The sequence below is a fragment of the Chiloscyllium plagiosum genome, chromosome 31, assembly GCF_004010195.1.
Source record: "Chiloscyllium plagiosum isolate BGI_BamShark_2017 chromosome 31, ASM401019v2, whole genome shotgun sequence".
Classification (NCBI taxonomy): domain Eukaryota; kingdom Metazoa; phylum Chordata; class Chondrichthyes; order Orectolobiformes; family Hemiscylliidae; genus Chiloscyllium; species Chiloscyllium plagiosum.
Window position 1 is genome coordinate 21,871,689 of NC_057740.1, and position 25,226 is coordinate 21,896,914.

General features: G+C 39.5%; 1 protein-coding gene across 4 annotated transcripts in view; it reads left to right on the forward strand.

The window, feature by feature from the left end:
- Positions 1-25,226, forward strand: part of hmg20b (high mobility group 20B) — a 44,561-nt gene that overhangs the window by 15,624 nt on the left and 3,711 nt on the right. For all 4 annotated transcript variants that reach the window (XM_043721132.1, XM_043721129.1, XM_043721130.1 and 1 more), the window contains exons 5-10: positions 6,810-6,930; positions 9,400-9,437; positions 10,615-10,693; positions 12,251-12,466; positions 19,926-20,058; positions 22,523-22,644. In XM_043721132.1, coding sequence (XP_043577067.1) covers positions 6,810-6,930; positions 9,400-9,437; positions 10,615-10,693; positions 12,251-12,466; positions 19,926-20,058; positions 22,523-22,535 — 600 coding nt within the window. In that variant the 3' untranslated portion in view covers positions 22,536-22,644. The remainder of the gene's footprint in view (positions 1-6,809; positions 6,931-9,399; positions 9,438-10,614; positions 10,694-12,250; positions 12,467-19,925; positions 20,059-22,522; positions 22,645-25,226) is intronic.

Here is a 25,226-nt window from a genome sequence, read left to right on the forward strand (position 1 = left end):
AAACCTTTTCTGAGCCCTTTCAAGTTTCGCAGCATCTTTCCGATAGGAAGGAGACCAAAATTGCATGCAGTATTCCAATAGTGGCCTAACCAATGTCCTGTACAGCTGCAACATGACCTTCCAGCTCCTGGTGAGGTTGCACAGACGTGAGGCCTCTTCTGGTGTACTGTGTCCAGTCCTGGTCATTCTGCTATAAGACTGATAATATTAAATTTGAGAGGGTTCTGAAAAGATTTACCAGAATGTTGCTGGGAATCGAAGGTTTGAGTTATAAAGATAGGCTGGATTGTAGGAGATTGAGAAGTTTATAAAATCATGAGGGCATAGGTAAGGTGAGGTGGTGAGGGAGTTCAAAACTCGGGGACACATTTTTGAGGTGAGGAGAAAGATGGAAAAAGGACATGGGGTGGGGGAGGGGGGGGCAACTCTTTTTAAATACAGTGCAGTTCATACATGGGATGAACTGCCAGAAAAAGTAGTAGATTTAAGACATTTTGATAAGTACATGAAAGGTTTGGAGGGATGTGGGTCAAACGCAGGCAAGTGGGATTGGTTTGGTTTGGTTTAGGAACATGGCATGCACTAGTTGGACTGAAAGCTCTGTTTCCATGCTGTAAGACTCTGTGACTTGGTAAAGGATTGAGCAAAAGGCCCTGATAGTATCTTTTGATAATTCAGAAATAGACATTCCCTGATGATTTCCATTTGCAGCTCCTCTGATATTGACTTCGTATGTGCCAAAAGCAGCAAGACTCTTATAAAATTCTTGTTGCACAGCAGTAGTGTTCGTACTTCTGAACCAGAAGGCTTGAGTGAAAGTCTCCACTGCTCCCAGAAATGTGTCATAGCATGTCTGAATTAGTTAATTTTAAAAATATTTCTGACAACATTCAGGCACTGCTAAGTGGCAGGTAATGGTTGTGCCAATTAAGTGCTAGGTAATGACCACCTGTAGTAAAGTCTAATCACTACTGCTTCTCAAGAACATATCACAGAATTTCTCCCAGCCCAAATGACACTTCTCATCCTTGGGGCTCATCATTTGGTCAAAAACGTAAACTAGACCAGCCAGTCAAATACTGTGGCTACAAAAGTGGGTTAGGGGCTGGAAATTCTCTCATCCATATTCCCCATACCTTGTTCATCATCTACAAGCAAGTGTGTGTTGGATTACTCCTCACTTGATGGGATGAGTGCAACTTCAACAACACTTAGAATGCTTGATGCCAGCTAGGACAAAGCAATCATTTAATTGGCCCTTCTTATATCACTTAAGTACTGTGGTTTGTTTATTTACATTCTACCTATGTATGACATGCGGCAGTAATTTTCCCAAGTTTCTTTAATACCAGCTCTGAAACCTGTGAACTGTGCCATCTAGAAAGGCTAGTTAGCAGGTACATAGGAACACTACTATGTACAGGCTCCTGCCTGACTTGGAAATATGTCATCATTTTAGGACTGTGACCCAGCAACAATGAAGGAACTTCCTTTCTCATAGTACTCCACTGACTATAGTTGTTGAAGCGGGTGACTCACCTCCATGTACCCAAGGGAATCATGATAGCCAATAAGTACTACTATTGACAGCAATGCCAGGAACAAATTTGAAATAATTGTGATTGGAAATGACTAAAAATCACAAGAAATTATGCAAAATTTTGTGAAAATCACATTTTTTTAAATTATGTTTTATTTTTGATTGTGGGCTAAAATAGAAAAGGATTATGTTAAAAGGAAGGACTGTGGAAAGAGTTACTGCACTTTGGAGAACAAGTACTGGAACTCATTGAGCTATGTTTGCCAGTTGCTTTGAATACAGTAGGGGAGAGAGATAAAATAATATGAGGGGGGGGGGGTGTGCTTTGTGAGATTTGGTCAGCTATAGATTGCTAATTGTCTAGTTGTGGCTGCTTGTAGATGCCAAAGGTATCAACCTCTCAACCCTGGTTCCTGGGCAACGGAGTGGCTAGCAATTGTCAATGATATAGGAGAGGACATTCTCCAGACTGGGAGAAGTGAAGTCTGCCTCTACACCAAAATAACTCAAACTTGGACGCAGTCTCTTGTTTCTTACCCTTTGCTGTAAACAATTGCCTCTAACCAGTAACGGTGAAACTGAACAATTGATGTATAAGTCCCATGTCTTTGGCAAAGAACTGAAAGAACCTGGGAGAAAGGTGATTGGAGATAGAAGGTCTTGGGAGGAAAAACAAACTCCTCAGCAAAGCCAATAGACTGGTGCGATTAAATTGTGATTCCCAATGTTTTGTCCTTCACACACAATGCTTTTTTTGGGGTGTGAGTGTGTATGTATTTAAAGGTAGTTAGAATTTTGGACTTACTTTGGATGTTGTTAGTTCATAATTTTGTTCCCCTGCAGCTAGATTTGGATGTGAGCATAAGAGGTACAGTTAGTAAGTTTGCAGATGACACCAAACTTGGAGGTGTAGTGGACATCGAAGAGGGTTACCTCAGAATACAACAGGATCTGGACCAGATGGGCCAATGGGCTGAGAAGTGGCAGATGGAGTTTAATTCGGATAGATGCGAGGTGCTGCATTTTGGGAAAGCAAATCTTAGCAGGACTTATACACTTAATGGTAAGGTCCTAGGGAGTGTTGCTGAACAAAGAGACCTTGGAGTGCAGGTTCATAGCTCCTTGAAAGTAGAGTCACAGGTAGAAAGGATAGTGAAGGAGGCGTTTCGTATGCTTTCCTTTATTGGTCAGAGTAATGAGTACAGGAGTTGGGAGGTCATGTTGTGGCTGTACAGGACATTGGTTAGGCCACTGTTGGAATATTGTGTGCAGTGCTGGTCTCCTTCCTATCGAAAAGTTCTTGTGAAACTTGAAAGGGTTCAGAAAAGATTTACAAGGATGTTGCCAGGGTTGGAGGATTTGAGCTACAGGGAGAGGCTGAACAGGGTGGGACTGTTTTGCCTGGAGCATTGGAGGCTGAGAGGTGACCTTATAGAGGTTTACAAAATTGAGGGGCATGGATAGGAAAAATAGACAAAGTCTTTTGCCTGGGGTCGGGGAGTCCAGAACTAGAGGGCGGCACGGTGGCACAGTGGTTAGCACTGCTGCCTCACAGCGCCAGAGACCCGGGTTCAATTCCCGCCTCAGGCGACTGACTGTGTGGAGTTTGCACATTCTCCCCGTGTCTGCGTGGGTTTCCTCCGGGTGCTCCGGTTTCCTCCCACAATCCAAAGATGTGCAGGTTAGGTGAATTGGCCATGCTAAATTGCCCGTAGTGTTAGGTAAGGGGTAAACGTAGGGGTATGGGTGGGTTGCGCTTCGGCGGGTCGGTGTGGACTTGTTGGGCTGAAGGGCCTGTTTCCACACTGTAATCTAATCTAATCTAGAGGGCATAGGTTTAGGGTGAAAGGAGAAAGATATAAGGGAGACCTAAGGGGCAACTTTTGCATGCAGAGGGTGGTCCGTGTATGGAATGAGCTGCCAGAGGTTGTGGTGGAGGCTGGTACAATTGCAACATTTAATAAGCGTTTGGATGGGTATATGAGTAGGAAGATTTGGAGGGATGTGGGCCGGGTGCTGGCAGGTGGGACTAGATTGGTCGGCGTGGACCGAAGGGTCTGTTTCCATGCTGTACATCTCTATGACTCTATTTGGACTAAACAGGAGTTCTTGTTAGATACAGAAACCTGGCCTGTGTTTTCAGTTGATCTGAGTCCATCAAGTAAATCTGGGACTTGGAGTATTTTGATTAAACCTTTACCTTTTGTGATAATTTCTGGAATAGAGGGGCTTTAGAATCAGTGCACTTTTCCATTGGGTTGTGACAACTTCAAAATTTCTATTTAATTTTAAGCACTTTAGAATTACAAGAGTTGAATCTAAAGCCATTTTTAAAATAAAATTTTGGTTTAATACATTTTCAGCAGACCAGCCAGCCCATTACTAATTGCTTTACCCACAATTTATATATTCACAGATATCTTTCTTCAAATTGTATAACATAGAAAGGTACAGCACCGAACAAGCCCTTTGGCCCATGGTGTTGTGCTGAGGATTATTCCTAATCGAAAATAAAATAACCTAACCTACGCACCCCTCCATTCACTGCTGTCCATGTGCATGTAAAACAGTCGCTTAAATGTCCCTAATGACTCTGCTTCCACCACCACCACTGGCAACACATTACATGCATTCACAACTGTGTCAAGAATCTACCTCTGACATCTCCTCTATACCTTCCTCCTAACACCTTAAAGCGATGATCCCCGTGTCAGTCAATCCTGCCTGGGAAATAGTCTCTGGCTATTGACTCTATCCATGCCTCTCGTTACCTTGTGCACCTCGATCAGGTCACCTCTCTTCCTCCTTCTCTCCAGAGAGAAAATTCAGAGCCTAGTCAGAAAATTCTTCGTTAGACAAGCCTTCCAGTCCAGGCAGTATCCTGGTAAACCTTCTTTGTATCCTCTCCAAAGCCTCTGTCTCTTTCCTATAATAGGGAGACCAGAACTGGACACAGTATTCCAAGTGTGGTCTCACCAGGATTTTGTGGAGCTGCAGCAAAACCTTGTGGCTCTTAAACTCAATTCCCCTGTTAATGAAAGCCAGAACATCATATGCTTTCTTAACAGCCCTGTCCACTTGGGTGGCAACTTTGAGGGATCTATATACTTGAACACAAAGATCCCTCTGTTCCTCCACATTGCCAAGAATCCTGTCTTTAATCCTATATTCAGCATTCAAGTTCAACCTTCCAAAATACATCACTTCGCATTTATTCAGGTTTAAGTCCATCTGTAATTTCTCATCCTGTCTATGTCACACTGCAGCCTGCAATAGCCCTCTATACTATCAACGGTACCTACAACCTTTTGTGTCATTGGCAAATTTACAAACCCACCCCATAACCACCTCATCTGTCATTTATGAAAACTACAAAGAGCAGAGACCCAGAAACAGAACCCTTCAGGACATCGCTCACCACTGACCTCCAGGCAGAACACTTTCCATCTTCAACCACTTTCTGCCTTCTGTCAGCCAACCAGTTCTGAATCCAGGCAGCCAAATCCTCTGTATCTCATACCTCCTGACCTTATGAATGAGCCTACCGTGGGCAACCTTATCAAATGCCTTGCTGAAGTCCATATTCGCCACATCCACTCCTTGACCTTTGTTGACCTGTCTCGTCGTCTCCTCAAAGAACTCAATAAGATTTGAGGCATGACCTGCCCCTCTCAAAACCATGCTGACTGCCTTTAATCACGCTGTGCTTTTCCAAATAGTCATAAATCCTATCCCTCAGAATTCTTTCCAAAACCTGACTGACTGACTGATTTTCCTATTACCCTTCTTGAAAAGAGGAACAGCATTCGCCTCATTCCAATCCTTTGGTACCACTCCTGTGGAGATTAAGGAAGCAAAGATCTTCGCCAACAGCTTAGCAACCTCCTTTCTAGCTTCCTGGAGCAACCTGCGATAAATATCGTCCGGCCCTGGGGACTTGTCAATCTTAATGTTTGCCAAAATTTCCAGCACATCAGCTCCATCAATCTTGATCTGTTCAAGCCTATTTCCCAGCCTCTTAAAGTTCTCATTCACAACAAGGTCCCTTTCCTTCGTGAAAACTGAAGCAAAAAATTCATTTAGGGTTTCCCCTATCTGCTCGGACTCCATGCACAAGTTCCCTATGCTATCCCTGACCAGCCCTACCTTTTTTTTTAGATTAGATTAGATTACTTACAGTGTGGAAACAGGCCCTTCGGCCCAACAAGTCCACACCGCCCCGCCGAAGCGCAACCCACCCATACCCCTACGTTTACCCCTTACCTAACATTATGGGCAATTTAGCATGGCTAATTCACCTGACCTGCACATCTTTGGACTGTGGGAGGAAACCGGAGCACCCGGAGGAAACCCACGCAGACACGGGGAGAATGTGCAAACTCCACACAGTCAGTCGCCTGAGGCGGGAATTGAACCCGGGTCTCTGGCGCTGTGAGGCAGCAGTGCTAACCACTGTGCCGCCCATCCACTGTGCCACCGTGCCGCCCATAACCTTCTTCCTGCTCATTCTCTTATTCCTCACGTATATCTAAAATGCTTTTGGGTTCTCCCTAATCCTTCCCACCAGGCCTTTCTCATGTCCCCTCCTGGTTCTCCTCAGTCCACTTCTGACCTCCTTTCTAGTAAGCCTGTAATCCTAAAACTGTGCCAGATCCTTGCTTCCTCCACCTTGTATAAGCTGCCTTCTTGCTTTTGGCGAGAAGCTCTCATGTTCTCATCATCCAAGGTTCCTTAATCTTACCCCTCCTTGCCTGTCTCAGAGGAACAAACTCTTTGCTTTTTGCAAAGATCTGTACTTTATTTATATGTTTCTCACTCCTGATCCTCACAGAAGATAGTGCCTAATCCTACTGTGCTGTTCTTTTATGCTTTCCTCAAAAATTTGATTTGTCATAAGTAAGACTTTCACTTGTAACACTGTTCCCAGAATGACTACACTGAAGACCAGGGTCATAATTTTATAATGTTTGCTATATTTATGATCTTGGATAGAGAGTTTAAAAGAATATGATTTTTGTCCATATAGACGTGGCAGGAAATGTTTCAGTTTTTACATGTTGTTCTCGAAACAATATTTATTGTCCTGAATACCAGATGGGCGTCACAAATGGAAATTTCAAGCTTGAGAGCGAACCTTGTGAAACTTGGTACAACATATTATGCTGATTAAGGTCACAATGAATGATTACAGGTATAAACTTAATGCACATGATGCCACTGACTCTTATTCACCCAGCAGTTGAAGACTTTTATTTAATCCAATATTTAGCATTATTTGGACGAAGCAGAAAAGGACAAACAACAGTACCTGAAAGAACTTAAAGAATTTCAGCAAACTGAGGCCTATAAACTGAGCACAGAAAAAATCCAGGAGAAGAAACTAAAGAAGGGTAAGAACTGGTTTGGAGTACACACCACCGTAAACTAACACTGCTGAAACATACTGAAGATCTTTGTTTAAACAATAATTTTCATACTTGCTAATTTTCCCTTTTTGGTGATTTTGATATTCAGAAGTCAGTTTCTTTTAATACTTGAAATGATCATTTATGTGAGTCCATTGAATGGATGCCCACATTCCTCCTCCTCCTCTACCATAACAGCCACTACTAGGTTCTAATACTGAAATTTGGTGTTTTTGGTGGGCATAATATTGAGGTGGGAGGTGAAAATATGTTAAAGGAGGGGCCCATTTAAAAAAAAATGAATGAATGGAGGGAGAGTTTACTTTTGAGGGAGGATGGTAATGGTGACTTTGAGGGAATTGGATGGTGCTTGAAGGAGCTATTTACAGGTTAATAGTGCGAATAAACATTGGATCATTGTGGGATTGGAGACCGGAATAAGGTGTTGGAAACAGGTTGTTTAATGGTCAGGAGTTAAACAAAAGCAGGAGGTGAAAGTAATGGGAAGAGACTTTGGACAAAATGAAGGGAAACTATTGCTGGGAACCGAAATAACTACATGGACTGTCTTTATCTTATAATTTAAAAAAAACTTGAGCTCTTCGTATTTAGTGTTAAAAGATAGTTGGAGTTTTGAGGAAACGGAATTGAAAAGGCACTCAGTTATGCCGAAGAGTATCTTTTACCAGTTGAATCTTCATGGAATAAAAGGTTTTGATTATGGGGAGTGAGGCACAATAAAATATTAGAGTAGCTTTTAGAATTACTTCTATTCGTCAATGAAAGAAAGTAAGTTCATGAGGTATGATGCTGACAGTGAAATTTTCTTTATATTGATTGGTATCATTGAGACTCTTTTACCCTTCATAAAGGTGTATTGAACTAAATCTCGACTGTCCCTATCCTAACTTGCAGCAAATCCTGTTTACCTTTTCATTACCTTTCTTTATCACAGAATATGATCACTATTGGTTGAGCCAGAATTCATTCCTAATGGCCCTTGAAAGGGTGGTTACCTCCTTGAATTCTACAGTCCATTGTAGAATTTATCCACCTAGAGTACTGTTAGGAAATGAATATCAGAGTTTTGACCCTGCATCAATGAAGGAACAGCAATATTTTTCCAAATCATGATGGCGTGGTGCTTTGATGGAAATTGCAGGTAGTGGTGCTCCTGTACAGAGAGTCAGAGAGATGTACAGCACGGAAACAGACCTTCGGTTTAACTCATCCATGCCGACCGGATATCGAAACCTAATCACGTCTAATCTTGTCCAATTTGCCAGCACTTGGCCCATATTCCTCTTAAACCCTGCCTATTCATTTACCCATCCAGGTGCCTTTTTAAATGTTGCAATCGTACCAGTCTCCATCGCTTCCTCTGGCAGCTCAGTCTACACACGCACCACCCTCTGTGTGGAAAACGTTGCACCTTGGGTCCCTCTTACATCTTTCCCCTCTCACCCTAAGCCTATGCCCTCTTGTTTTGGGCTCCCCCAGGGAAAAGACTTTGTCTATTTATCCTATCCATGCCCCTCATGATTTTATAAACTTCTGAGGTCATCCCTCAGACTCTGATGCTCCAGGGAAAACAACCCCAGCTAATTAGCCTCTGCCTATAGCTCAAATCCTCCAACCCTGGCAACATCCTTGTAAATCTTTTCTGAACACTTTCAAGTTTCATAATATCCTTCCGATAGGAAGGAAACTAGAATTATGTGATATTCCAAAAGTGGCCTATCCTCTGATGTTGCCCTTCTAGATGGTATCAATTTTGTTCAATGAAATTTACTGCAGTGCATCTTGTAAGCTGCCACTGTGCATTCCTTCATGTTGACAATGGTGGATGAGGTGCCAGTCAAGTGAGCTGCTTTGTACTGGATGATGTCAAGCTGCTTGTGTTGTTGTAATACTCTCCAGGTAAACGGACAGTATTGTGTCACATTTGTGACTCTAGCCTTGGAAATAATGAGCAGGCATTGGAGAGACTGGAGATGAGTTCCTAGCGCAGAATTCTTTACCTTTTGTGCTGTTGTAGCCACCGTATTTACATTGTTGGATTACCACTGAGTGGAAACTATGTTGATACTGGGGGCTTCAGCAATGGTATTGTCATGGAATATCAAAGACATGTGATTAGATTCATTCTTGTTTGGGATGGTTTTTCTGTTCCACAAATGTTACTTACCCGTTGTACTTGCTGACCTGCTTTAGGTCCTAATCTAGCGTATCTCAATTGTAAAATTCTCAGTGTTATTTTGCAGTTGTAACCCCTATCTACTATTTTTCCTTTTAATGCACTGTATTTTTGACCAAGCTTTTAGTCAGCTTCCCTAATAATCATCTGACTTTGTTTGATTTCTCTCCTGAGATGTTCTATTTTAAAGCTGTTATGTAATGCAAATGGAAGTTTTAAATTGAAAGATAACTAACAGTTTTGCTATTTCATTTTAGAAGAGCTGTGGCCAGGAGTTAATGGTCCCGTCCCCAAGGTGTGTGATCATGTGATTTTTTTTTTAAACAACTGCATTGTATATCGCCAAACTATTTGGACAATGCATTACTCTATTCATTCTAAGGAAAATCTTGTTCCATGATGTGAATAATTTGTCAATTTAGAACTACATATTTTCATATTTAATGAAGTATTAGCTTGGCAGGTCACTGTTAATACTCCACTTTATGTTGAATGAATGCACTGCTCTTAGCTTTGGTCTATCTATGAGTGGAAAACCTTTTCATCTCTGTCTCCTGTTTCAAAAACTTTCATAATTTCACATTGCTGTTAATTCATCCCCTTGGCCTCTCTTTTTAAGAGAATGGAGATGCTATCTCTGCATCCTTTCTTTATAGCTTCAACTCGCAATTCTGATATCATAGTAAATATTTTCTGTATTCTCTTCACTTCTACATCCATTTTGTGCTGTTCTGATCAGAAAACTGTATGGAGCCCTTCAAGTGTGGTCTAACCAAGAATAATATAAATTTAGCATAACTTGCCTACTTTTAAATTATTTCCCTCGAGCAATCAACCCTACCAGTGGTTTTGCTTCTGTTTTTGGCCTTGTTAATCTTTGAGTGATTAGTGTAATGTTTACTTCCAGATTTTTTTTCCCTTTTTAATCTTCTTTTAGGTTTCTCTTTTCTAAGTAATGTGTAACTTATTTTTCTTAATAAAATGTGATGCCTTCAAGTTTCCACTATTGTAATACATTTGTCGATTATATACTTATTTTATACATTTATTAATTTCATCTTGTGATTTGTTATGCTTTCCTTCAGCACTGACCATCTTTTCTCCAATTGATATTGTCTGCAAATTTTAGAGATTGTGTTGTTGATTCCATAATCTGAAATGCTTTCTTCAAGAAGTTGTGAATGAGTAACTTCATTAGTAATCCTGGTTGGGCCCCAGTTTTTTAGACTCCGCCACTTTGAAGCTATCTTTTCCTCCTGCTTTTGTTTTATATCTTTTATTCAGCCATGCTTTCTGCCTCTTTTTCCCTGACTATGCTCCTCTGACCTTTATTCATTAATTGACTATGAATTTATGACCATGAATGAATAAATGACCTTTTAATTAGAATCTAGATGAATTATTTGCTTCTGCACTATCCTTGTCTAAGTGAGGCTGGTTAGTGTTTCATTTGTCTATCTTTTGTAATTCAGGCAGCTGATGATTCACCAGACAGAATTTCCATGTTTGACACCCCCATTTTTACAGAGGAATTCCTTGACCAGACCAAAGGTATTCTGATTCTATTCGAGTTTTCCTGCTGATTGGCAGTTTTGTTCAGTGGATAGATGTGATGTGTAGTACAGTGTCAAGACTTTCAGACCATGGTGATCTCTGGTCTGGTGTCTGATCTAGATGCCCTGTCTCTTTAGATAATGAGGTAACCATCATCAGTTTCTATTCTTACTTGCTAGAAAGGGCAACTGACAGAACTTGGCAACAATGATAAGTGTTTGGGCTAATATAGTTAATAAGGAAATTGAGACTCAATCTAACTATGATTTAAGCATTATTCAAAATAAAATAGTTGAAGTTATTATTAGACATTAAATAGTTATAGAAACATTGATCATTCCCAAGATTGTAAAATCAGAATATAAATGGACGTTGTCTCAATTTGTATGTAATGGATGAGGAAAGGATTGTGTTCTCTGTCAATTGGGAATCATGATTATATCCACTTGCCATGCTAATTAATACAATGAAGACTAATTAATTGTGCTACCTAATGACTTAAACACAAGTCAGTTCCTTTCTTAAGTTGGGCACAAAAAAAGTTGCGGGGGTGAAGGAGCAGTCTTGTTGCATAATAGTAGTGCCCCTTCCTCTGGGCCAGAAAGCCAGAGTTAAAATTCCCCTTGCTCTGGACATGTCATAATATGTTCAAACAGTTTAGTTAAAACAAAACTAAACAAATCAAGGAAACCAAACAGTTTTTGAGAACCAAAATAAATGTAGCAATTAAAATATGTAATCTCAGATAATATACCTTGTAACTTGCATAATGCTGTTATTTGGCATTGACTTTGATTATTCATGCTTTAATGACTCCTATTTTAGGCTTAAAATTTTAATTACTTTGATACAAAGCATTAACGAGTGAAATTACATCTGAAGGAGCTGTACAATGTTGGCTTACTTTCATGGGGAAGAAAGTTTAATATCAAAGTATTTAAATTATTTCAGTAATTAATATCTCATTTCACCAATCCCCTCAGCTTGTCACTGGATCAGCTGCAGGAAGTAAGCTATAAATTCCCACGTGGTAAAATGTTCATGCAAGGTACTGAATGCAGTTGATATCTTTATGTTGGTGATTGAGAAGATGAGTTACCTATCTGTAGCATGTTTTTTTTTCCTAGTTATGTTTCTGTGCTTATAGATCCCTTTCAGAGCAGCATAGGTTATCTATTTTGTTGCCATTAGTGTGATTTTTGGACTGATCAGACATCCCCTGTGCATGATAGTTTCCAAACATTGATATCTTTATGATTGATCCATTTTTAGTTGAATGCATGTTCGATGCTTTTGACTTTTGTATGCTTCAGGATTTTTTGAACAGTAAAATCTCAACACAATCTCAAAGAAAGAATGTCCACCTCTGTCAAGGGACTGATCACACTAATTAATTTGAGTGTTTGTTTGTGTTGCCACAGTACTTTCTCCTTTTAGAAAGTAGAATAAACAGTTAATACACCTTTCAAATTGAGGAAATTCTGACTACTATGAACTTGTCATCTTTTTTTTTAAACAAATACTCAAATTGAGCTTTTCTTTTCTCTTTTCAAGCTCGTGAATCAGAATTACGAAAATTAAGGAAGTCAAATGTGGAATTTGAAGAGCAGAATGTTATCTTACAAAAACACATAGAGACTATGAATAATGCCAAAGAGAAACTCGAGCAGGAGTTGGCATTGGAAGAGAGGCAAACACTGACCTTGCAACATCAGCTCCAGGCAGTACGCCAGGCCCTTACCACCAGCTTTGCTTCAATTCCCATTCCAGGTGAGAATAGAAAATAGTTTAAAGAAAGTAGTAATTGAATCATCCACAAAATTGTGCAGATATAATTTCCAGGCCATTTTGAACAACTGGCATAGCTCATGGTGTACATATGTATTGTAATTTCCTTGTTGTAATTATTTTTCTGACATGACTCCCATAGCCATTCAACCATTGCATTGTACTCACCTGTGATGAGTTCTGGTCATTACATTCTTTTGCAGATATTACTTTCCCTGTTGAAACACTATTATACTCCCAGGAGAAGGGAGATGGATGATTCATTTTCGGATCTCAGTCAGTTGGGTTTTGACTGTTCCAAATGTGCTCCTTGAGGTAATTATCTTTAAGGAAAAAAGAGAATCTTGAGGGAGAGTGGTGACTAAATGGAGTCTGTACACCTTTGGAACAGTCAAAACTCAACTGACTGAGGTCTGAAAATGGATCACCCATCTCCCTTCACTTGGAAATCTAACATTGGTTAGATAGAGAAAGTAATGTATTGTTCAGCACGGATTGATTGGACCGAAGGGTCTGTTTCTATGCTGTATGAATCTATGATTCTACAAGAAGGGTGACCTTCCTACAGAAGACCTCACTAATGTCCTACATAATCACATCATGACATCCCAATTCCTATACTCAATATTCTGATCAATAGGCAAGCATACCAAACACCCTTTTTCACTATCTTATCTGCCTGCAACTCCACTTTCAAGGAACTCTGCACCTGTGTCCCTAGGTCGTGGTCCGGCAATTCTCCCAAGGGTCCTACCATTTAACTGTAAAAGACTTGCCCTTCCAAAATGTAGCATCTCACATTTATCTAAATTAAACTTCTGCAACTCCTCCCCACAAAAAATTCAAGATCCTGTTGTACTCTTAGATAATCTTCTTCACTTTTCACTACACCACCAATTTTGATGTCATCTGCAAATTTACTAACAATTCCTCCAATGTGCACATCCTAATCATTTACACGAATGACACAATCAGGTGACTTAAAGATCCATTTACTATTTTGAAAGCTGTTCAGAGAAACTAAGTATTTAAGGTGAATTTGGAGTTTGGCTGTCGGGTTGGTGAGAGAAGGGTAAGGGTGCCAAGTTGAGGAAGATCGGGGGAGCTTCAGCGGTGAGCCTGCCCAGGGTGAAGTCACATCTGGTGGGGTGTTGGGTCAATTATGGGTGGTGAGTCAGGGTTCAGTTGAATAGTTACCGAGGTGTTGGTCCTCCGATTAATTTAAGACGGCTGATCGGCACAGATGAGTTGAACAAAATGGTCTGTTTCAGTGTTATACAACTCTGATCTGAGTACAGCACTTAAACTGAAAAAGGAGGAGTGGTTACTAATGGAGGCATGCTCCATGCTTCTGTTATTGTGACCACTTGAAATTGTTTGTGCTGATTTTAGGTGAGAATACTACTGACCAGAAAATTTTCAGGGAGAACTCATCTCAAGGAATGTGCCTTTTTGTCCAAACAGGATTGAAATAAGGTTTTCATATCTTGTCAGAAAATCTGGGCCATTGTTGATGACAATAAATCTGAATGGTGGGTGCAATGATTTCTGAAGTGAAATATGAAAAAAATACATTTAAGCAGATAAGTAGAAACACCAAAATGCCAGTAAACACCAAGTCACAGAGACAAGTGGCTATTAAATAAGACAAAAGTCCTGTGCGATTGCAAATTAGGTCATGGGTTAGATAAATTACTGCAATGCATTTTCTTTTGCACCAGATAGAAGTAGACCTTTATTGATATCTTTGAAATAATAAAAGGAGACTTTGACGATCGACCGATAATTTGTAATAAATCGGGTAGGGAAGAATACAGAGCGTTGCAAAGAGGTTGATTGAAATGGAACTGGGTCAGATGCAAGATTTTTCTAAGTTGGCCATAGAATCTCGAACTGGATCATACACCACGAGTGCAAATTTGTTACAAACATTTAAAAGTGAGCAGGCCCTGGCTTTGGCCGACAGTGTACAAAAATGTGGCTCGCATATGAGCAGATATGCTTCATGCTCAATAGTCTCCCAGAATTCTTTTGATTGCCTGCTGGTCATTTGTGAGGAAAAGGTTTTGTAGATTTTTAGCTTTCTTAAATTGCCCCTGGACTGTTAATTTATTTTTAAAATTTAAATGCTTTCCTTTGCCTTTCCCAGAAAATGAAGTGGCTGCTATTGGAGGAGTTAGAGAATTCATGATGCTCATAAGAACCTAACAACTAGGAACAGGTGTAGGCAATTGAGCCCCTTGAGTCTGCTGTGTAATTCAATATGTTCATGGTTGATCTCATCTCAGCTCTTACTCTGGAGGGGGTATAGGTTGTGGGAGGCTTCAGCAATGCTGCAGGTCCCTTATACACAAGTGAGTATGCTCAGAAACAAACCCAGAAACTGAAAGAGAGCAAGTCAGGCAGAGTGAGTGAGGAAAAAGGAAACTTTAAAACTCTGAGCCCAGGGCAGAGGCATTGAATCAATTAACTGAATATTCAGTTATCTGAACGAAATAGTGCCAGCCCATCTCATTCGGATAATCGAGGTTCCTCTGTATATGTATATCGATAAGGGTCAACAATTATTGCCATGCCTTTCTTGCAAGTTCCCAATATTTCCTAGTTTATACTATGTCCCACTGAGAAACAATGGATTGCATATTTCCCTTGCTATTTTTTTCTTCTATCTGGATTGATTCTACTTTTTGATCTCTAGTGCCTATATCATTCCTTTTATTTTCTGGTAACAGTCAGCCTCATCGCTCACCTGTACTCCTACCTTCTCCTTGAACTTTGATTTACTGATATTCCATGCAACTGAACCACCACTTCTGTTATTTAAATTCAAGCCCCATCTGCAGCCTTTGTGATTTACCAGGACTATAGTCCCCACAAGATTAGGCAGCCTATCTTGTTCCCAGTACTGGTCCCAATACCCATGAATTCAAACCCATTTCTCCCACACCAATCTTTCAGCCCCACATTTAAATCTTTATTCTTATTGCCCCTGTGCCAATTATCTTGTGGCTGAGGTGGCAATCTGGCAGTTACCACTTTTTTTGGTTCTGCTTTTAGTTTAGCCCCTACCTCCTCATATTCACTCAATCAAACCTGTTTCCTTGTTCTACCTATACTGTTGGTACCTATGTGGACCACAATAACTGGATCTTCCCCTCCCATTCCATGTTCCTTTGCAGCCCAAATAAGACATCCTGAAACATGTCACCGGGTAGACAACAGAGCCTTTTAGGCCTTTCCACAGAGAACAGAGTCTGTGCCCCTAACCTTACTATCCAAGTTTACCACTGCATTTCTCTTTTTTTTTTGTCCCACTTGATGGTGCCCTGTACGACTGTGCTACAGTCAGTTTGCCCATCCTGCCTATAGACCCCGCTCTCATTCACACAATGGTATGATTGTGAACCTGCTGGATAAGGACAAGAGCTGAGGCTCCTGCAAAACTACCTGCTGGATCCATCCACCTGCCTCACTCATAGTCACACCCTCCTGTCTCTGACCACAGACTGAATTAAAGGTAGTTACTAATGTCTCAGTGTCCAAAGTTCAGACTTTAGTTCATCAATTCTGAGTCAGACTTCCTTGAGCAAGCAACAATGAATTTAAGGTTTTCCTATGATGTCACTGTTTATTTCACACTAAGCTGAGCTCCTCCCCAGCAGCTCTCTTCCCTTCACTTATAACACTGGGTCCACCTCTCTCAATGCTGTTTCTCTGTCTAAGGCCACTCTCCGTTCCACTGCAGCTTTGACTTGGCAGGTTCCCCACTCTCCATGCTGTTTCATGCTCTGAAGCATGACCAAATGCATCCGGGTTGACAGATGAAACGTATCTTCTCATGTGATTGTAAAGCTGTCTAATGTCAACTATTTCCCTAATTTTACCAGTACTGATCATACACACAATAGAAAGTAACACCAAAGTCCCAAAAAAAAGTGGCTTTATTTTCAAAAGTTATGCCTTAGCAGCTTTATAAATGTGGAAAGTAGGCAGTTACCTTGAAATATTGCTTTCCACTAAAGTATACTTTGTACACACAAGACCAGTCATTAAGGAAGTGATTAAGCTATTTAAATAACAGAGCTAAATATTGTGTGACACAACATGTTACATTGTCCATCTACAATGTAGAAGCAAAAGGCTTTCTTTGATTGTGCTCTAATATTGTTTACACAGCAGACATTTCACTTTAATTTAAGCAGTTTATCACAACGGAGTTCAATATCCAATTTAACCTGAGTATTAGAATATTAATGCCGGTGGTATTTTTGTTCAATGGTCAAAAAAAAGTAATAAAATGGACCCTTTAAAATGTACACTGTCTAATGTACCCTTTAAAAATTCAAGGTTTCTACTTAAATGACTAACTGAAAAACCACTTCCAGACTAAAGGAGCACCATTTAAGCAATACACTACAGTAGGATGTGGGTTCAGATGCCAGACTTCACTCATGACCACACCACAGTAACAAATACCTGCCTGCTGCTGGCCCATGACCCTCCGAACCCCTCCTATTCATGTATCTATCCAAATGTCTTTTAAATTGTACCTGCATCCACCACTTCCTCGGGAAGTTCATTTCCACACACAAAGCACCGCTGTGCAAAAACATTTGCCTCTTATGTCTTTTTTTAAAATCTCTCAGCTTAAAAATATGTCCCCTCGTCTTGAAATTCCCCATCTTAGAATTGATAGTAGTTGTCTTTTCCCTATCTATATCTCATTATTTTATGAACTTCTATGAGGTCATCTCTCAATGTCCTAAGCTCCAGTGAAAAACGTCCAATGAAAATAGATGTGTAGAAATTAATGTGTACAAATAAGAAAGGGAAACATCACTTTGATGGGATTGCACTACAGGCCCCCCAATAGTAAGAGATAAATGGAGAAACAAATGTAGGGAGATCTCCGATATATGTAAGCATAATAAGATTGTAATAATGGAGGATTTTAATTTTCCAAACATTGACTAGGGCTACCATAGTGTTCAAGGTTTGGATGGTGAAGAATTTGTCAAATGAGTTCAAGAAAACTTTCTTTTTCAATGTGTGGATGCTCCTAATAGAGAAGGAGCAAAGCTAGACCTTCTTTTGGTCAACAAGGGAAGGCAGGTGACTGAAGTAAAGGTGGGGGAACGCTTTGGGTTTAGCGATTTATAATTCTATTCATTTCAAAAGGATTATGGAAGAGGATAAGCCTTCCATAAAAGTTAAAGTTCTTAATTGGACCAAATTTTAATGCCATGAGATAAAGACTTTCAAAAGTTGATTGGAGTAGACCGTTCGCAGGTAAAACGATGCCTGAGAAGTGGGAGGCGATCAAGAGTGTGATGAAGAGTTCAGAGGCATTGTGTTCCTGTTATTAAAGCATGAGATGTAGGAATAATGGCTGAATAAAAATATTGAGGTTCTTGTCAAAAATAAAAGAAAATCGTATTTTAGATATAGACAACTTGGTTCAATTGAGTCTCTTAATTGATATAAAGATTGTAGGGGAATTCTAAAGAGAGAAATCAGGAAGGCATAGAGGGGATGTGAGATAGCTGTGTTAGAAAAGGTTAAGGATAATCCCATGAGATTCTACAAATACATTTCAGATCAAGAGTAACTAGAGAGAGTGTAAGGACTCTTAAAGATCAAGGAGATCATCTTTGTGTTGAACCCCAGGAGATGGGAGAGATACTAAATGAATATCTTTACTGTGGAGAAGGAAATGGAGTCTAGAGAAATGCAGAGAGAGAGAGAGAGGCTTCAATGTTTTTAAATCAGTTCACATTACAGAAGAGGAGGTTCAGGAGGTCTGAGATAATATAAAGGTAACAAAATCTCTGGGACCTGATCTAATGTTCCCAGAACGTTGTGGGAAATAGGGAGGAAATTGAGACCCAATGAAGAAATGTTTGCATCATCTACAGTGAAGGGTGAGGTGCCTGGTGACTGGAAAGTGGCAAAGGTTATAGGGAGAGAAACCAGGAAACTATAGATCTGTAAGTCTGACTTCGGTTGTGGGTAAATTGTTGGAGGTGATTATAAAAGATTAGAATTTATGGACAGTTAGACAAAAAAATGATTAGGGATAGTCAGCATGAAAATTTGTGCAAGGACAATCATGTTTCTCAAACTTGATTGAGTTTTTTTTTGAGGAAATTACCAAAAAGGTGGTTGATGGCAGAGCAGTAGACACTGTGTTTATTTGGACTTTAGTAAAGCCTTTGACAAGATTCTGCATGGTAGACTGGTTAGTAAAGTTAGGTCATGTGGGATTCAAGGTGAGCTTGCCAATTGGATACATCATTGGCTTAACTGCAGGAGACCGGGAGAGAGAGAGAGTAATAGTGGAGGGTTCCTTTTCGGACTGGAGGCCTGTGACCAGCAGGGATCTATTCTGGGTTGTCTTTTGTCATTTGTATAAATGATTTGGATGAGAATATGGAAGGCATGTTTTGTAAGTTTGTGGATGACACCAAAGTTGGTGGCATAGTAGACACTGAAGAAGGTTTTCTAAGATTACAAAGGGATCTTGATCAAATGAGTCAATGGACTGAAAAATGGCAGATGGAGTTCAATCTGGATAAATGTAGGGTATTGCATTTTGGTATAAGAAACAAGGGTAGGGCTTATACAATTAATGGTAGGGCCTTGGGTAGTGTTGTAAAAACAGGGGGACCTATTGCTGCAGATACATAATTCTTTAAAATTTTGTGTTGCATATAGACAGTGTGTTTAAAAACATGTTTGGCATGCTTGCCTTCATTGCTCAATCCTTTGAGTATAGAATTTGGGATGTTATGTTGAAGCTGTCCAAAACATTGGTGAAGCCTCTTCTGGAATAGTATGTCCAGTTCTGGTTGTCCAGTTATAGGAAGAATGTTATCACACTTGGAGACAGGGTTCAGGATGAAACTGGGTATGGAAGATTTGAGTTAAGAAAGGCTGAGACTTTTTTCCAAAAGAATGTTGAGGGTGCAGAAACCATATTCTTATGGTGAGGAGAAAGATTTAAAAGGGACCTAAGGGGGAACATTTTCAAGCAGAGGGTAGTGTGTGTATGAACAAGCTGCCAGAGAAGTGGGTGGAGGTGGATAGAATGACAACAATGTGTCTTAACTGACGCATCAATAGCGAGGGTTTAGAGGAACTGGGCCAAATGGCACCAGGTCGGATTGGGATATCTGGTCCATGTAGATGAATTGGACTAAAGGGCCTGTTTCCATGCTGCATGACTGACTCTGCTGCAATGGCTATTTTATTGGAAATTCTAGACTAATGTTGCAGATTTGATGTAATTTCATTTCTGATGTTTGCTACTACTAAACATGAAACTTTCAAAAAGATGTAACTGGCAATGTTCTCTTCTATGACATCGGTGCATCTTTGTGATATCTATCCAAATCTGTTTGTTACTATTTTCACCCAGTCTGGTCCTCCTTTTTGTTACTAGGTACTGGAGAAACACCAACAGAAGGAACACTTGATACATACATGGCTAAACTCCATAATATCATTGGGAGCAGTCCCATAGAATATGAAAAACTAGTTGGAAGGGTGCAGGAGATCATCAGCCAGCTGGATAGGTAAGGTTTGACAAATAACTTGAACACAACAAGGAAAATTACTTTTTTTTTAATGTAATTCTTAAGTCAAATAGAGGTTAACTAATAGCTACATTTCAGCTTTAGTATTTGCTAGATTAACTTATTGTCACAAGTATCTGGTAGGACATGGTGTTTGACCTCATGTCAGGATAGGCGAGGAATTACTGTCTCAGGTTTCCATCCTTTATTGCTATATAGCTAGAAATTTACATTTGTACATGGAAAAGAATAAAAATGCGCTTGATTGTGTTTGCTCATGTGGGTGATATGTCTAGTACCATTTAAGTTATCAGGCAAATTCAGCCCTGTACTTCTAACTTACTGTAAATACTTTGCTTCTGTTTAATTAAAATTATGTAAATAAATCCGAATACTAGCTGTGATCTAAGTTGTGGAGGTTAACAACATTGTATTTTTCAACCAAGATAGTTGATCTGTGGAGCACAGCATGTGTAACGTTCTGTGCAAAATAACTCTGCAAAAGAATACATTGTTATATCAGTATCACGCAGTTTCTCTTTATGCCAGATATAGGGGTATAAGTTTTGAGTTGTGAGTCAATTGGTCTACCAATCTGTATAAAATTAAAATCTGTTTGATAGAAATCAATGTACTATTCAAGTTGGTCAAAACTAAACAATCCCATGGTATTTTTCTTTTGTACTGTTTCAGTCTTCTGACAGGTGGTATCACCTGCAGTGAATCCAGTGTCCTTTTTTGACACATGTGCATGCATGGTCATGTTCTTTTACCACATTTTTTTAAAAACTGTGAGAATTTGTATTGCAGTAAAACTTAACATTTATTGACCATTGATGACTTTTCAGTTGCCATTTTTGACTTACAATTTAATACTTTAACCTTGATCTCGGAACTTTTTTTTTAACTACCCTATTAGGAAGACTGCTGCCACATTGAGCCCAATCATACAATTCTTGAGAAATGTTATCTGTGTATATACTAATAAATTAAAAATGTTGTCTTTGCATACTTTTAGTCAGCTTTTTCTTTCCATTTTTAATTTGTTTCCCCATGTTGGTGCAAACTATCTTATCTAAATTTGTTAGCCTGTAATTACATTCTCAGTGGAGGTGTTACCTTTCTGCCATTAATAGGAGGATGTCATTGCAACATGACAAGTTTACATAAGCAGTTTCTATTTTAACTGCGAACATAGGTACAGAAAAGAAAAATAACATTATGACTTTGTAATGGGTGCATGCCCTTACTTCCTCATTTTTAACTCTACTTGAGCACAAGACTTCATTTGGTTTAGCTCCTGATGTGCAATTCCACAGAGGTCCATTAATAATGTACATGAAATTTTTTGTGTATAGCTTGCACATTCCGCAGCACTTTGCTCATTACAAATTGATAAAACTAGTTAGAAAACAGGATGTACTTTGGTTCACCATGAGTAGCATTATGAAATATTGAAATCTTCGGACGTAAATTCTTCCTCTTTAGTAATACATTATTTCCTGTAGTCTGGTATTTTCATCATATTTAAAGTTTAAAAACATCACCTTGAAACCACACAGCTCACAATTTTCTTCTTCAGCTGTAAAGCACTGTGGGATGTCCTGAGAAGGTGAAAAGCACCAAATCTTTTCCTGATTTGGGTAATGTTCTGTTTATTACACTGTTGAGCAATAATAACGTTTTTGGAATGGCTTCTTGGTCCTTAGTTGAAATCCTGCATATTTTCAGCTGTCGGCTGGTTCTGCTGCCATTGCCATTAATTTATCATCTGCTTCACTGTTTCTTCCTCTTTCCATCTTTATTATCATAATTCCTTACAACCAAAGTAATTCCATCCTGACCTATACTATCTCCCTTTTATTCATCCAACTGTAGGTGCAATTCCATTATTTTTGAAGGCAATTTACTACTTGCACATTGTGCTCCACATTCTACTTTCTGATGAACTTTCATGCACTCACTACAATGAACAAAATCATCTGTCCAGCACAAAAACTGAGACTGGCAGGAGCACAGATATAATAGTTATAGAACCACATGTGAGAAAATACCATACAAATTCTAAATTATTTAAACACTCCTTAATTTACACATGGCGTTGTAGCATTAAATTAGCAATCTCTCACTCAAATGCTAGACAATGATGTTGTAGATGAAAGAAAATCACTGATGCATGTAGTTAGAGGTAATGGTCTGAAGTTGGCATAAGTAGAGGAACCCTGACTGTGCATCTAATCTTGAAGTGATTGCTGACACTTGCAATCTAATGTGGAAAATTGCAGCTGCTCAATATAGAAATTCCCAAAATAGAAATCTGAAACGTTTCTTGAATTTTAATTAAATTCAAATTGATGAGAATGATATTTGACTCAATTGCACCAGAATAATTTAGAAAATAGAAATTGTTTAGTGTTTTGACATTCAATTTGTGATTTTTATTTTCTTAAATTTTGCCTTTCAGTGATAAGTTATGAAGATGGAAAGAAATGTTTGTAAAAATGCAAAATAACCATATCCATGGTATTCCACCAGAGACTGCAACTTGTTGGATTTTTAAAATAGCTAGTTTCCACCATAGACTTGGTAAATTATGCAAAATATTAACATTTTAAGTCTCCTTATGACTATTGCACGTATGTAGTGTACTGGTTTTAATAATCCTAAGATCTGATGGGATATTTCTGATTTGAAAGGTATTGCTTTGTCTTGTATGCATGTTCATAATGTTTGAATACCTGTAATGTATGCTAAACTAGGATATGAATTGAATTATGTGCAAAGACAGAAACTTTAAACTATCACAAGTCAGGTGGTTCTATATATATAATTTATTTTCTGTCAGATTACTAAATAGTTGCTGGTATTTTGTACAACTGAAAGCTTAAGTGTTACGTTTTTACTTGATGCAGTAATGATCTTGCTGTCTGTTTATCTTTAATGTTTTCAAACACTATTTTTAAAAAAAAAGCATTATTTTCCAGTACAAAAATTGCTAGATAAAAAATGTCAGCAACCATTAATAGGATCTTACACCAATATGAATAATATATTAGAGTCAGAGAGTCACCGAGATGTACAGTGCAGAAACAAACCCTTCGGTCTAACTCGTCCATGCTGACCCAATATCCGAACCTAATCTAGTCCCATTTGCCAGCACTTGGCCCATATCCCTCTAAACCCTCCTTATTCACGTACTAATCCAGATGCCTTTTAAATGCTGCAGTTATACCAGCCTCTACCACTTCCTCTGGCAGCTAATTCCATAGACACACCACCTTCCGTGTGAAAAAGTTGCCCCTTAGGTCCCTTTCCTCTCACTCTAAACCTATTCTCTCTACTTCTAGACTCTCCCACCCTAGGGAAAAGACCTTGTCTATTTATCCTATCCTTGCCCTTCATGATTTTATAAACCTCTGTAAGATCATTGCTCAGCCTCCAATGCTCCAGGAAAAACTACCCTAGCCTATTCAACCTTTCCCTATAGCTCAATTCATCCAACTGTGGCAACATCCTTGTAAATCTTTTCTGAACCCTTTCAAGTTTCACAACATCTTTCCAGTAGGAAGGAGACCAGAATTGCACGCAGTATTCTAATAGTGTCCTAACCAATGACCTGTACAACCGCAACATGACTTCTCAACTCCGATACTCAATACTCTGACCAATAAAGGAAAGCATACTAAAGGCCTTCTTCACTATCCTATTTACCTGCAATTCTACTTTCAAGGAAATACAAGCCTGCACTCTAAGGTTACTTTATTCAACAACACTCCCTAGGAACTTACTATTAAGCATATATATCCTGCTCGAATTTGCTTTTCCAAAATGCAGCACCTCGCATTTATCTAAATTAAATTCCATCTGCCACTCCTCAGCCCATTGGCCCATCTGATCAAGATCCCGTTGTAATCTGAGGTAATCTTCTTCGCTTTCCACTTCATCTGCAAACTTACTAACTGTACCTCCTATGTTCACACCCAAATCATTTCTGTAAATGACAAAAAGTAGAGGACCAGCACCGATCCTTGTGGCACTCCACTGATCACAGGCCTCCAGTCTGAAAAGTAACCCTCCACCAACACCGTCTCTCTTTTACCTTTGAGCCAGTTCTGTATCCAAGTGGTTAGTTCTTCCTGTATTCCATGAGATCTAACCTTGCTAACCAGTCTCCTGTGGGAAACCTTATCGAATGCTTTATTGAAGTCCATATGGAGCACGTCCACCGCTCTGCCCTCATCAATCCTCTTTGTTACTTCTTCAAAAAACTCAATCAAGTTTGTGAGACATATGATTTCCCACACACAAAGCCATGTTGACTATCCCTAATCAGTGCTTGCCTTTCCAAATACATGTACATCCTGTTCCTCAGGATTCCCTCCAACAACTTGCCCACCACCGACATCAGGCTCACTGGTCTATAGTTCCCTGGCTTGTCCTTGCCACACTTCTTAATCAGTGGCACTACGTTAGCCAACCTCCAGTGTTCTGGCAGCTCACCTGTAACTATCGATGATACAAATGATTCAGCAAGGGGCCAGCAATCACTTCCCTAGGTTTGTGCAGAGTTCTAGGGTACACCTGATCAGGTCCTGGAGATTTATCCACTTTTATGCATTTCAAGACAACCAGCACTTCCTCCTCAGTAATATGGACATTTTTCAAGATGTCACCATCCATTTCCCAACATTCTATATTTTCCATGTCCTTCTTCACAGTAAACACTGATGCAAAATACTTGTTTAGTATCTCCCCCATCTCCTGCGACTCCACACAAAGGCTGCCTTGCTGATCTTTGAGGGGCCCTATTCCTCCTCGCTTTTCTTCTCTTCTCCCCCCCCACCCCCCCCCTCCCCAATTACCCTTTAGTCCTTAATGTATTTATAAAATCCTTCTGGATTCTCTTTAACCCTATTTGCCAAAGCTATCACGTCCCCTTTTTGCCCTCCTGATTTCCCTCTTAAGTATACACCTACTGCCTTTATACTCTTATAAGGATTTTCCTGATCTCTCCTGTCTATACCTGACATATGCTTGCTTTCTTTTCTTAACCAAACCCTCAATTTCTTTATTCATCCAGCATTTCCTACACCTACCAGCCTTTCCTTTCACCCTAACAGGAATTATAATGTCTCTAGACTCTCGTTACCTCATTTCTGAAGGCTTCC